The 13,378-nt window shown below is 53.0% G+C and overlaps 1 protein-coding gene across 6 annotated transcripts in view; it reads left to right on the top strand.

Moving 5' to 3' along the window:
* ZFHX3 (zinc finger homeobox 3) overlaps nt 1-13,378 on the top strand; it is a 255,242-nt gene that overhangs the window by 83,422 nt on the left and 158,442 nt on the right. For 5 of the 6 annotated variants that reach the window (XM_070388070.1, XM_070388069.1, XM_070388072.1 and 2 more), the window contains 2 exons: nt 3,635-6,426; nt 11,257-11,753. In XM_070388070.1, coding sequence (XP_070244171.1) covers nt 3,681-6,426; nt 11,257-11,753 — 3,243 coding nt within the window. In that variant the 5' untranslated portion in view covers nt 3,635-3,680. The remainder of the gene's footprint in view (nt 1-3,634; nt 6,427-11,256; nt 11,754-13,378) is intronic. The other variant, XM_070388073.1, reaches the window with a different exon arrangement.

Genomic DNA, 13,378 nt, shown 5'->3' with positions numbered 1-13,378 from the left:
AACAGCAGAGCCCCCTCCCCTTCCTCATAGCTGCACCCCCTGTAACTTCACCAGCTTCCCTGTAACTGTTGCATGGAGCCCTGGCCTGTCTCCTTAAGGGAGAGTGATAAAGCTGTCACATCACGTCTTCTCAGTTGAAAGAGGGAGATGGATGACTTTGTTAATGGGGGGCCCCCGGGATAACAGGGTGGAGTCTTACCATTTTTTAACCGTCTTTGAAAAATAAAAGACTGAGACTGGCAAAAACGCAGAGGTTTTACAGGTAGGTTTGAGGAAACTGTAACAGTGAGAGGACCAAGAATGGGGGAGGGGTTCCTGATGAAAATGTTAAAACTTTTCTCCACAAGAGGACTTCTCAAATGGCAGAGGAAGGTGCTCAGCAGAGAGAGTGCGAGTGCTAGGTCCCTCCCTTTAACTCTCTTACTGAAGAGGATGTGCTCTGTTGAAATCTAACTAAATTCTTAAAACCACCACCACCAAGAAAAAAAAAGAACCACCCATGCTGAGTCCAACACTGGCGGTCTTGTGTTTAAAGGGGATTCGAGGGTGCAGATGGCTGGAGAGGAGCAGGCAGCCAGAAGGGGTGAGGGTTTATGGTGTGTGAGCCAGCCCCAGCCATACTGAAGGATGAGGAAGGGGTGCAGAGCTGGGTGGGGGGCCGCCTATAAGAGCACAGGGACCCGCTGGGTTCCCAGGCTGCCCTCTATAACTGAAGATCATTGATTTTACGGGAAACCATGTTTACAGACAGAGTGCTGATCGACCTCGAGTTGACTTCTGTCTCCTTAAGTAAGAACTACCTTTTTCTTATTGACTGGCTGATAAACAGAGTGAAAGGAACTGCTGGCCCAGTGGGAGAAGGCCTCAGATCCTGGGGCCCAAAGGTGGGGCAGCGTTAAGAGATTCCTGCATCTCTGTGCTCTGGTCCCCTTCTGCCCTCCACCCATCCCTGCACCTCCCAGGGACTGGTGAGTGAGCCCAAGACTGACCCTGCCTGGTTACCTGGCAGCATAGGCTCCAAGCGCAGAGGAGCAGTGATCTGTCATAAAGCAGAGTGTCTCATTCAAGCTTCAGTAATGCACAGCCCCTGGGGATGGTATTAAAAATGCAGATTCTGATCTGGGGTAGGGCTGAGAGCCTACATTTTTCACAGGCTCCCTGGTGAAGACAGGCTCTTTGGCCCCGAACCACACTTGGCTTAGCAAGGTGGCAAGAGCTGCCTGCTTACCCTGGCCAGCAGGCACTGACAGGAAGCCCAGAGCAGGTGCTTGGGATCCCAAGCAGGGTCCGTCTTTCCCATCAGCATCTCAGTGGGCTGTTGCCCCCTTGCGAATGAGGGGTCCCCTACATGTGCCCCCTCATGGGGCAAGTGTCACTGCCACAGGATATCTGTCTTTGCCCACAAGGTCATCTTTTCTTGACATCTTTTGCTGAGGAATAGAAAACAAAGTTGGGTGACTTTTTAAAAGTCCCAGTCCCTTAACCAGATGATTTGTGGAGGAGGAGGAGGAAGAAGAGAGCAGAGCAAGAAAAGCCCACCAATTAATTGGTAAACGCTTTGCAGGTTTCTCAGCCCAGTCCAGGCTGGAGAAGAGATTGGCTTTGCTGTCAATACACAAGTCCCTGGTGAAGCATCAAAGCTGTTCTCCTTTATCAATCGTGGCCTCCCCTTCCCGCATGTTCCTGTAACTTACCAAGCATTTATGACATTGATTTTACAATCGGGCTGTTAACCCTCCCGCCTCTTCAGGCCTGCCAACCTTTTTGGCCCAAGCTGTCAATCAGATATCATCCAGCCAATCACACACATCCTTAGGGAAGAGCCACCCTGGATTCTCACCTGTATCCCAACTGAGCCTTATGAGGATGTCTTATCGTATTTGCTGTTTGGTTTGGTTTAATGTACTTGTGTTTGTTTAAAATCAATATATCTTTTCTAAGGCACATGAAACTTTGTTGTAGTGGAATTTGAGGTTATAAGCTAAGAGCTGGTGTGTGTGCATGCGCGTGCTTGTGTGTTAACAAACAAAATATGACACGTTCTTCCAAAAAGTTGTTTCTCCTGAAACTTCTGGTAAACCTGCTTTCCCCATCTTTTCCCGAGAGGGAGCTCTTGGTTCACTGTGCAGTCGAGAATCAAGCAATGAAAAAAAGAATGGGAAGATGGAGGCGGGGGTTGGGGGGAACAAACCCAGCCAAAATCTTCATGCTGTGTGTGAATGAGATGGTGGGTGGAGAAGCAGCCAAGTGTTCTCCAGGAAGGAGGCGTGGCAGGGAGGGTGGCCTGGGATTCACAGCGAGCACTCTTGAAAACCTTGCGAGGCGCTGAGTCTCCTGTAGGAGCGGGGCCAGACAGAAGAAACGCTCCTGTGATATTGTTGCCACAGGAGCAGAGCAGAGGCAAGTGATCTAATGTCTCCCTCCCCAGGGACATGAGGTCTCAGAGGGCAGATTGAGCTCAGTGGCACTTTGGAGTCGGAAACGGAAAAGCCCCAGGGCTGAAGGACAGCTGCTTGGGTAACGACTAATAAGTAAGAGGCAGGTGTGGAACGGGCTGGCGGAGCCCAGCTGCCATCTCGGCTCGCTGTGAGATCCTTGACAGCAGAACCCCCCTAGTCAGTGGTGAACGCGCTCCATCCAGGCAGGGTGAGATCCTCCCTGCAGGCGGCGGACTCAGCCCACTGAGAGTCTGGGTGGATCTTCCTAGAAACATCCCGCTCATGTTTTGCACCTCCGTATTTTGAGTCTGAAGTCAGCTGAGTCACAAGCAAGTGTGTTCTGTGGGTTGTGGGGAGGAGATGGGAATTGAGAACACCGCCTTTCTCAGCATCCCAGTAGCATTGGAGTCATTTCTTAGATCTAGGGCCTCAAGTTTTACTACTTGTAAAATGAGACAGTGTTTTCAAGACTGGGACAGGGTGACTACAGCCATGGGGCCTTTGAGGGGCTTCACAGAGCTTGCCCAGGCCTGCACACATGCCCTTGACCCTTGTGCCCTCAAACACTTCTCTGTGAATTTCTCAAACTAAAAGTGTGGTCAGTAAGAGCAAGGGCACAACTTCGGTTCTAAATCAAATGGCATGTCCCCACCCAGGTTCATCATCCTTTCTCTAGGGCTGCAAAGTTGTCTTTCTCCTGTCTCTCTGTCCCAGGTGTTCCCCTGGCCCACAGACAGTGTGGGCAACAGGGGTGGCTTTGTGTTGCCCTCTGAATGTGGTGGGACCACCGTTCTGTGTCCCGGAAAGTTGAAAACAAGCCTCCTCCTGATCCCTGCCTGATCGCCGGGCCCTGACTCTAACGCTGTGCTTGCAAAGATCTCAAACTCAAACTGGTCTCCAGGGGTGCAGCAGCTGACAGTCTGAAGACAGAAAGGGCTTCTCCTGACGCCCCTTTCCCCGACACCCCCCTCCTCCTGTGACACCCAGGGGTACCGCCCGCCCGCTAAGCCTGGACGGGGTGGGGCGACGGCCGGGGTCACTGCTGCCCCGCTGTCTCTGTTGTGGGTGTGGAAGACAGAAGCCTGCCAGGGCAGAGTGCTCTGTGCAGGACCTCAGCCTCGGCCCTCCTAACCTCTTTCCTTTCTCTCTCTCTTCCCCCTTCTCTCCCTCCTCTCCCCCTTGCCTCTGCCCTTCAGGTCCGATCCGTACTGGGTGCAATGAAAGCTCCACGCAGGCCTTACCATGGAAGGCTGTGACTCGCCTGTCGTCTCGGGGAAGGACAATGGGTGCGGTATCCCTCAGCACCAGCAATGGACTGAACTCAACAGCACCCACCTCCCCGACAAACCCAGTAGCATGGAGCAGCCCACAAGCGAGAGCCACGGGCCCCTGGACGGCCTGAGGGCCCCCTTCAATGAGCGCCTCGCGGAGAGCACCGCCCCGGCCGGGCCCGCCGCCGAGCCCGCCGCCGCCACCGCCGGCAAGGAGGTCAGCTGCAACGAGTGCTCGGCCTCCTTCGCCAGCCTGCAGACCTACATGGAGCACCACTGCCCCGGCGCCCTCCCCCCGCCGCCGCCGCCGCCCCCGCCCCCGCGGGAGGAGAGCGGCAGCGACAGCAGCGAGGAGGGGGACGAGGAGAGCGACGTGGAGAACCTGGCCGGGGAGATTGTGTTCCAGCCCGACGGCTCGGCGTACATCGTCGAGAGTCTGAGCCAGCTGACCCAGGGCGGGGGCGTGGGCGGCGGCGGGCCTCTACCGTCGCTCTTCCTGAACTCTCTCCCCTCCGCCGCCGCCGCCTCGGGGGGCAAGCAAGGGGACCCTTCCTGTGCGGCACCCGTCTACCCCCAGATCATCAACACTTTCCACATAGCCTCATCCTTCGGGAAGTGGTTTGAGGGCCCAGACCAGGCTTTCCCGAATACCTCAGCCCTGGCGGGGCTCAGCCCCGTCCTGCACAGCTTCCGCGTATTCGACGTGCGACACAAAAGCAGCAAGGATTACCTAAACAGCGACGGCTCTGCCAAAAGCTCCTGCGTATCCAAAGATGCTCCCAACAACGTGGACCTGTCCAAATTCGATGGCTTCGTGCTCTACGGCAAGAGGAAGCCCATCCTGATGTGTTTCCTGTGCAAGCTCTCCTTCGGGTACGTCCGTTCGTTTGTGACCCACGCGGTGCACGACCATCGAATGACCCTGAGTGAAGAGGAGCGGAAGATTCTTAGCAATAAGAACATCTCCGCCATCATCCAAGGGATCGGCAAAGACAAGGAACCCCTTGTAAGTTTTCTGGAACCAAAAAACAAAAACTTTCAACTCCCTTTAGTTTCCACCGCTAACCTCATAGGCCCCGGACACAGTTTTTATGGGAAATTCAGTGGCATTCGAATGGAAGGGGAGGAGGCCCTCCCCGCCGGCCCCACCGCGGGCCCCGAGCAGCCCCAGGCGGGTCTCCTGACCCCCAGCACCCTCCTGAACCTTGGCGGGCTCACCAGCTCCGTCCTGAAGACCCCCATTACCTCAGTCCCCCTGGGGCCTCTGGCCTCCAGTCCTACCAAATCCTCAGAGGGCAAGGACTCTGGGGCAGCAGAAGGAGAGAAGCAAGAAGTGGGTGATCCGGACTGCTTCTCGGAGAAGGCAGAGCCCGCCGAGGAGGAGGCGGAGGAGGAGGAGGAGGAAGAGGAGGCGGAGGAAGAGGAAGAGGAGGAGGAAGATGAGGAGGAAGAAGAGGAGGAGGAGGGCTGCAAAGGACTCTTTCCAAGCGAGCTGGACGACGAGCTGGAGGACAGGCCCCCTGAGGAGTCTGGGGCCGCGGCAGGTAGTAGCAGCAAAAAGGACCTTGCTCTCTCAAACCAAAGCATTTCTAACTCCCCCTTAATGCCTAATGTGCTCCAGACCCTGTCGAGGGGCGCAGCTTCTACTAGTTCTAATTCCGCTTCTTCCTTTGTTGTCTTTGATGGTGCGAACAGGAGGAATCGTTTAAGCTTTAACAGTGAGGGCGTCAGGGCCAACGTGGCAGAGGGCGGCAGGAGGCTGGACTTTGCTGATGAAAGTGCCAATAAAGACAATGCCACAGCACCAGAACCAAATGAAAGCACAGAGGGGGACGAGGGGGGCTTCGTCCCCCATCACCAGCACGCTGGCTCCCTCTGCGAGCTCGGGGTGGGGGAGTGCCCCTCGGGGAGCGGCGTGGAGTGCCCCAAATGCGACACGGTCCTGGGCTCCTCCCGCTCGCTGGGCGGCCACATGACCATGATGCATTCTCGCAACTCGTGCAAGACACTCAAGTGCCCCAAGTGCAACTGGCACTACAAGTACCAGCAGACGCTGGAGGCGCACATGAAGGAGAAGCACCCGGAGCCGGGGGGCTCCTGCGTCTACTGCAAGAGCGGGCAGCCCCACCCCCGGCTGGCACGAGGCGAGAGCTACACGTGCGGTTACAAGCCTTTCCGCTGCGAGGTGTGTAACTACTCCACAACGACCAAAGGCAACCTCAGTATCCATATGCAGTCTGACAAGCATCTCAACAACATGCAGAACCTGCAGAATGGCGGGGGGGAGCAGGTGTTCAGCCACACGGCCGGGGCGGCGGCAGCCGCAGCTGCAGCGGCCGCTGCCGCGGCCAACATGGGCAGCTCCTGTGGGGCCCCCTCACCCACCAAACCAAAAACCAAGCCCACCTGGCGGTGTGAGGTGTGCGACTACGAGACCAACGTGGCCCGGAACCTGCGCATCCACATGACGAGCGAGAAGCACATGCACAACATGATGCTGCTGCAGCAGAACATGACGCAGATGCAGCACAGCCGCCACCTGGGCCTGGGCGGCCTGCCCTCCCCGGCCGAGGCTGAGCTCTACCAGTACTACCTGGCCCAGAACGTCAACCTGCCCAACCTGAAGGTGGACAGCACGGCCCCGGACGCCCCGTTCGTGATGAGCGGATTCCAGCTGGACCCCACCGGGCCCGTGGCCGCCATGACGCCTGCTCTAGGTGAGGCTGCCCCGTGTGTGTCTGTCCTGAGCGATGGGAGTCAAACCGGGGAGGACACGCGCGCAGGCCACGGTCCCCGTTGACTCTGTTGAGTCCCGTGGATCTCATGAACCTTTGCTCTCTTGAGAGTCGTTCTGCACTCTGCTCGAGCATCCAGTCGTCCCTTCTTTTTTTTCTCTAAAATCCCCTGAACTCTTGTGTTGAGCCCATGGACAGTGGTTTGGGTTCAATATGAGACCCAGGTGCCCTCCAGCTCCACGGAAGTGTAGTGAAGTTTGAGTGTTTCCTCTAGTATTTGGCTCTGGGTCAACTTTCCTTCCTGTTCCCATCCCCCCCTTTATCTGTCCCTTTCTTGATTTGAAAAATCGCTACATTTCCTCTCGACTTTCGGGTTCATTAAACAATTATTGAGATGTGCAGGAAAGTATTGCTGTAGTTTTCAGTAGGGACGGTCACCTCTGAAAGAGGATCTGAGGACTGTGGTGTAACTTATTTAAATAAGCCAGGTCTGATTGTGAGCAGACCAGGAGCCACCCAGATATGTCTTCCAAAGTTCTCCAGTGTTGTTCCTGGGATCTTGATGCTTTAAAGAGGTGGGTTCTTTTTATTACCTTGCATGAGTTGCCAGTGATTAGTATAGTTGGGAATCGGTTGACCTGGGGGGCGCCGTGAGGAGTGATGTGATAGACGAGTAATACATAAGTTCTAAAATTGCACATTAAAGAAAGCCTGATTTTAGTATCAGGGGAGCCTTTGTTGCCATGGAGTACATGGCTTCCTGTTGGAAAACCGTCTCACCCGTTGGCTTCGTTGAGCCAGAATGGGACCAAGAGGACAGGATTTGGATGCCAAAAGCCACGACTCTTCATGTAAAAAGAACCGTGACCACTTCTAGGGAAGAGCTTCTATAGCGAGCAAATGTACAAACCAGTTTCATGAGCACCAGTGTGGTGGTCAGGCCCTGCCTGCCCTAACTACACAAGCGTGGTCTCTGTTCCCTGACCCAGCTAACCTCTTGAGACCAGCAGCAACGTCCTGAATGACACAGGACCCCCTTAATGACATGGGAGTAAGTCGTTCTCGGCAACAAAGCATGAACAAGCACCTTTATCCTAGAATGGCTCAGGTTCACACAGAGGGCTGAACCTCCCCAGCGGGCACATCTTTATTTGTGTGGTCTTTCAGTGCTAATTGCTGCTGATGAGTTATATTTCACGGCATTTAATTTGTTTTTCCTGCCATGCAGTTAAATTTGAATTCTGGCAACTTTAATCTTCTTCTCCGTTTTGGAACATTGACTGGTTGATCCTTTCTTACCAAGCAGTTTGAAGATGTTTTACCCACTGGTCACTCACGGATGCACAGGGATCAGTCATTCTGTTTGTCCAAAGAGTGACCATGGGGGTTGCACACCTATGAGTGGCATTGGTACTCACAAAGACTGTAGTGCTTTTAAAGCCTACGGCGGTTGGGGTTTTCTTCATCTGGAGATTTAGAATCTTGGGGACGCAGGTCTTGGAGTAAATCAAATATAATGTAAGTGGAACGAAGACACAGAAAATGTATGGGTTCATACTGGGTCAAAGTGAAGACTTTTTAATTACCTTGAAAACCAGTAATTCTGACTGAGGCTTGAATTGAGTGGTAGATAAATGGTTTGCTTTTAGCACCCACTGTCTGTGAATCTGCGGGACACTGTACATCATGAGCAGAGGGCAGATGCGAAAGATGACGAAACGGATCCTTGAGTTCTGCACATACATAGAAGATCCAGACTTTATTTCTTAAAGAGAATAGTGTTCTTCCTTCTAAAGACCTTATCCAGGTAGTCACGGAGGGGCCTTAAATTTCCAGCATCACTGCTTGGCAATCGAGGTGAGTCCCTGAACACCTCCCATGCCTGCCTTAAGCCACGAGCACTGTTGAGATGAGGGTGAGAGTCACAAAAATACTTGATGCCAGAAGCCTGCGTGCCTGTGGGAGTGATAGAATGTGTCCACCCGGACCTGTTATTTCAGTCGCGGGACCTCAGCATAAGGCAGTGTAGGAAACAGCGTAGCTTTCAGTTCCGTGTGCAGCCCAGCTGATTGGTCCTTAGGCGCGCTAGGAGAAGGCTGTGGGCGTTACTAGGCATTACTGGGCTCTGCAGGGGAAGTAGCAGTTGTGAACTGCACTCCTCCTCACAAAGTCAGTGTTCTCTTCCTCCCTTTGATGGAACCTCCACTGATCCTGGGGACCTGTGCGTTCTAGACACTGTCAAGGAAAAGCTCGGCATCATTGATCTGGTCTGCTTGAATTTGCCTCCATCTGTAGGTGAGATGTTAGGCTTGAGTCCAGATGACCATCCTTCCAGACATCTGTCTGGATTATAGTTTAGCACAGCATGGAGAAATGGGTGGCTTACCAAGGCACCTATGTTTCCTAAGTAGCCAGCTGGCCATGGGACATTTGCACAAGGTTTAAGAACTCCTCTGATTCTGCTTTTGATTGTAAGTGGTGTCTTTTAATCCCTGTGTCTCTCTGAGGATGTGCTCAGGGCAGAACTCTGTGCCAGGGTGTCAGTCTCCAGCTTTAAAGTTAAATGTGGGGGCAGATGGGGTCCTCTTCAAGACCATCCATCTGACGTGACTCAAGAGTAGGCACCAGCTAAGTTCTCAGTGCGCGCTCTCTCCCCCACCACCTGACCCGCCTGTGAATTGTGTGAGGTTCCTCCACTTCTTGGGGACTGAATTTGTTCCTTCCAGCCCAGTGGATGTGTGGGAGCACAAGCCCTGTGTGTGGTTCTCCAGGGTATAGTTCTCAGAGGGAGTTTTGGCTTGCCCATCACCCCCATTTCACTGCTTCTCTGCTTCTGTATTGGATTTGCATTTCACTTTAAGAGCTTGGGATGGCAACAGGGACTTATTTCATTTGCGTGTGCCGAGGACTTCTCACTTTCACTCAGGCACCCAGCAAGTGACAGCTGAATTTCTCTTTGGAGTGGTATTGATGTGTTGAGGTTAAATTTTAAAACTGAAGAAGATTTGATGCTTCAGGTGGTTGGCATCAGAAACAAATATATGTTTGCTCCTTGTCTTACCCTCCAGGCAGTTTCTGCTTTCACTGAACATCGAATGTGTTTTGTGGTTGCTGCCTGGCCTGCATCCCTATTAAGGGATGGAGCTTTTAGGCTTTTTTCCCCCCATCTCTTTTTCTCTCTTGTCCTAAGAAGAATGTCATAGCTATGGCTCCTCTCACCAGGGGAGATGGCAAGAGAGAAGACAGGCAGAAAGCTTCCAGAGTCTTCTGGCACGTGTATGCAAAAGATTTCTGTGGCTTGCTAGACTGTCCGCAGGCTTCAAATCCAGCCACTCTGCTCAGTCGAGCCTGGACTGAGCTCCTCACTCAGAGTACCTCGTACAGCAGAAATAAGAAAAAAATTTTTTTAAATAGTAACATCTTTTCTTTGATTAGCTATTAAGTTGGATTCTAATCAGTCATTAAAAACAAAAAACCTTCAGCCCAACCACATGTGAAAGGTCAGGTTTAAATATCAGTTGGGGAGTGGCGCGGGGAGACATAGCTTGAGCGTGTATGTGTTTAGGGGAGAAGCAAAAAATAGAAGCCGACGCTCGGCATTCTGCTTGACTATAGGCTTCTAGGTAACGGAGGGAAGGCTGCTCTTTCCAAGCCTTTCTCATGACAGAAATAAGAGCTCACAGTATTAACTTACCATTGGTGAGTGAGAGCCAGCCCTTGGTTTATGCAGGGCCATGATGGACTGAGAAAGCCGGGCTGGAGAGGGAGGAGCAGAGCCGTCTCAGACCCCGATTTTCCAGGGCTGTGAGGTGACCTTTGCGTTTCACTGCTTGTCTCCACCCAGCTTGCTAAACCTGTAACATTTTTGCTGCTCTGTACCCTGACTGGCATGGCAGATGTTTGGGCCCCTGTGTGGAGAGCTGGATACCCTCTAGAGGTTCAGCAAGGAGAAGATTGGATCCTTGTCCTAAAGAGGCTGCACCTGTATTGAATGGCTGAGATAATGCCAGAGGGGAACATGACAGGTCCCAGAGTAGACTTACATTCCACGCCGTGTGGGGGCTCATGGACAAGAAATGATTGTACTCATGGGGAGATGTGGGAGGAGCCAGCGCCTCTGACAGGCAGGTGTGGTGAGGAATAAGGAGATCATTCTGGAAATCTCAGATTTAGAGCCGCGCTGTCCACTACGGTAGCCACTGACCTAACTGTAGATGAAGTAAAAATGAAAAATGCAGCTCCCCAGCTCTATCCTAGCCATGTGTCAGGTGCCCCATAGCCACGCGTGACTAGTGACTTTCACATTGGACAGTCCAGATACCCAGAGTTTCCCTCTTCACAAAAAGTTCTGCTGGGCAGCGTTGCTGCTCAGCCCAGTTCTGATTTGCCGTGAAGGCTTGGGGTCTTAGAATGCAGCTGTGACTCAGTTTGAGGCCTAAAGCCTCAGATTCTCCTACGTCCAGTGAGTGATGCTTTTATGTCTGTCTGTTCTGGGATCTGAATGAGGAGCTGAATTCAAACATTCAAGAGATTATATGGTTCCTACCTTCTTCTAGGCATTCTTTTACAAAGGGAAGAAAACAAACGTAACAACACAACCTTCCACGAATTTCAGAATGTCCATGAGAGAGATCTGACCACATCAAGCTGATTTTCGTTGTAAATTTTCCCAGTGGATAGCACGCTGTGATGCTTGAGATGTGATCTTTTCTCTGCTGGAACCTGGCTCAGGGATGGTGGAGGGTGGGCAGTGCCTCAGGTAGGAACACTGCGAGCCCGGCCTCTAATTCTCTCCCTTCTCTTTCCCCGCAGTGGGCGGTGAAATCCCCCTAGACATGCGGCTCGGGGGCGGGCAGCTGGTGTCGGAGGAGCTGATGAACCTGGGCGAGAGCTTCATCCAGACCAACGACCCGTCGCTCAAGCTCTTCCAGTGCGCCGTCTGCAACAAGTTCACCACGGACACCCTGGACCTGCTGGGGCTGCACATGAATGTGGAGCGCAGCCTCCCGGAGGAGGAGTGGAAGGCGGTGATGGGGGACTCGTACCAGTGCAAGCTCTGCCGCTACAACACCCAGCTCAAGGCCAACTTCCAGCTGCACTGCAAGACGGACAAGCACGTGCAGAAGTACCAGCTGGTGGCCCACATCAAGGAGGGTGGCAAGGCCAACGAGTGGCGGCTCAAGTGCGTGGCCATCGGCAACCCTGTCCACCTCAAGTGCAACGCCTGCGACTACTACACCAACAGCTTGGAGAAGCTGCGGCTGCACACGGTCAACTCCAGGCACGAGGCCAGCCTGAAGCTGTACAAGGTAAGCCCCGGACTGTCTCTGGAAGGAGTGGAGCAGATCCCCCGGGTGACCAGCAGGCTGGGGGCAGACGGACACTTGATGCCATTAACTGGAGGAACTGGTGGCTGGCTGGTGCCCTGGCATTGGGAGGGGAGCTGGTGACACGGTGGAGGGCTTCAGCTGGGAACTGAAGGATCTCTCTGTGGGGTGCCTCACTCGGGGGCCAGGTTGTATTATAGCAGCCCAGTACTATGCATTGTTCCACCTACCTTCCTTAGAACTGACTTCTTTCCTAACTCACAATTGCCATTTCCCTAGTTCCCCCTTTTACCTTTGTGCTCACATGTTTCTCTGCAGGCTTTCTGTTCTCCTTTTCCATCTGGTTATTCCCCCCCTGTTTTTAGCCTCTGCTCCCTGAATGCCCCCTGGGGTGCTTTGTTTATTTGTTCATTCATTCATTCAGGAGATACACATTGAACCCCTCCCATAACCCAGGCCTGTTCTGAGCCTGCATCCATGCACAAGGCAGACAAAAAGTCCCTGCCCTCCCATAGCGTCCATTCTTTTGGGGGATGGGTGATCGACAAAGTAAATAAATTATACAGTAGGCTAGAAGGTGGTGAGTGCTGTGGGGAAACACATGGTCAAATGAGGGGCACCTTTTTTCTTTTTTCCTGTTGGCCGTGTTCTCTGCCTCTGTTCTCTTCCTCGTATTTTTTTTTTTTGCTGGCCTTCTGCCTTCCTCCTCCTCCTAAGTCCTCTCCACCTCTCATTCCTTCCAATCCCTCCTTGCTCACCCCAGCCCTCCTTGCTCACCCCTCCCTGCCCTCTTCCTTCTTCCCCTCAGTCCATAGACGGTAACGAGGAGGAGGTGCTCGGATACTGTAATAGTCCTTCCACTTGCACGGCAGAATTGCTCCAGACGTTTCTATTGATTTTCACTGGACTTAAAGCCTCACCTTTTTCTCTAATCATCCCATAATGGCTTTAGTATGAACAATCAGGTACAAATCGCCATAAATCTGCCCAGCCTCCCTCCACGTCCCTTCCACGGCCTCGCCCTGTCTCTCCGTTTCCCTCCCTCTTGTTATCAGCCTCTTCTCTTTCCGTTCACACCGATTCCCACATCTGTGGGCCAGTGTGCGCTGGGTTGCCCCTCACCCTGAGCTCCTTGAATCCCCTCTCTGCTTACAGTGATTTTAAATGGAAACTCCAAATAAGGAAGACCCTGATCCTGGCCCCACATTGGCCTCTGCTGAGACTGATGAGCGCAATTCATTTTATAGTCGTTCATTCTCAGCTTGTCTAGAGGCCTGTGTTACATGGATGAGAAACCATTTTCAGGAAAGGAGGAGAAAGCAGGCACAAGGTGGTAGGGATAGAATGTTCTGAAATTGAGTGCTGACTCAGGCATGAATGGGCTCAAGCGGTGTGGAGGGGAGGGTCTAGACACCAGACAGCCAAGCCCGCCCTGTTCTCTGTGAGCTGGACCCTCACTGGTTGGCTTCCCTGAGTGCCACCCTTGGAAAGAGAGGCTCCTGGCCATCAGTTTAAATCAGAGGTTCTCACTGGCCACAGGGTGGTGCCGGTGTGGTCGCGAAAACCTGATGGAGATATCCGTGGGAAAAAAAAAAAAGTTTCTAAAC

The sequence above is a fragment of the Bos mutus genome, chromosome 18 (assembly GCF_027580195.1).
Source record: "Bos mutus isolate GX-2022 chromosome 18, NWIPB_WYAK_1.1, whole genome shotgun sequence".
NCBI lineage: Eukaryota > Metazoa > Chordata > Mammalia > Artiodactyla > Bovidae > Bos > Bos mutus.
Note: the sequence above shows the minus strand (reverse complement) of the source record. Positions and strands in the feature narration are given on the sequence as shown.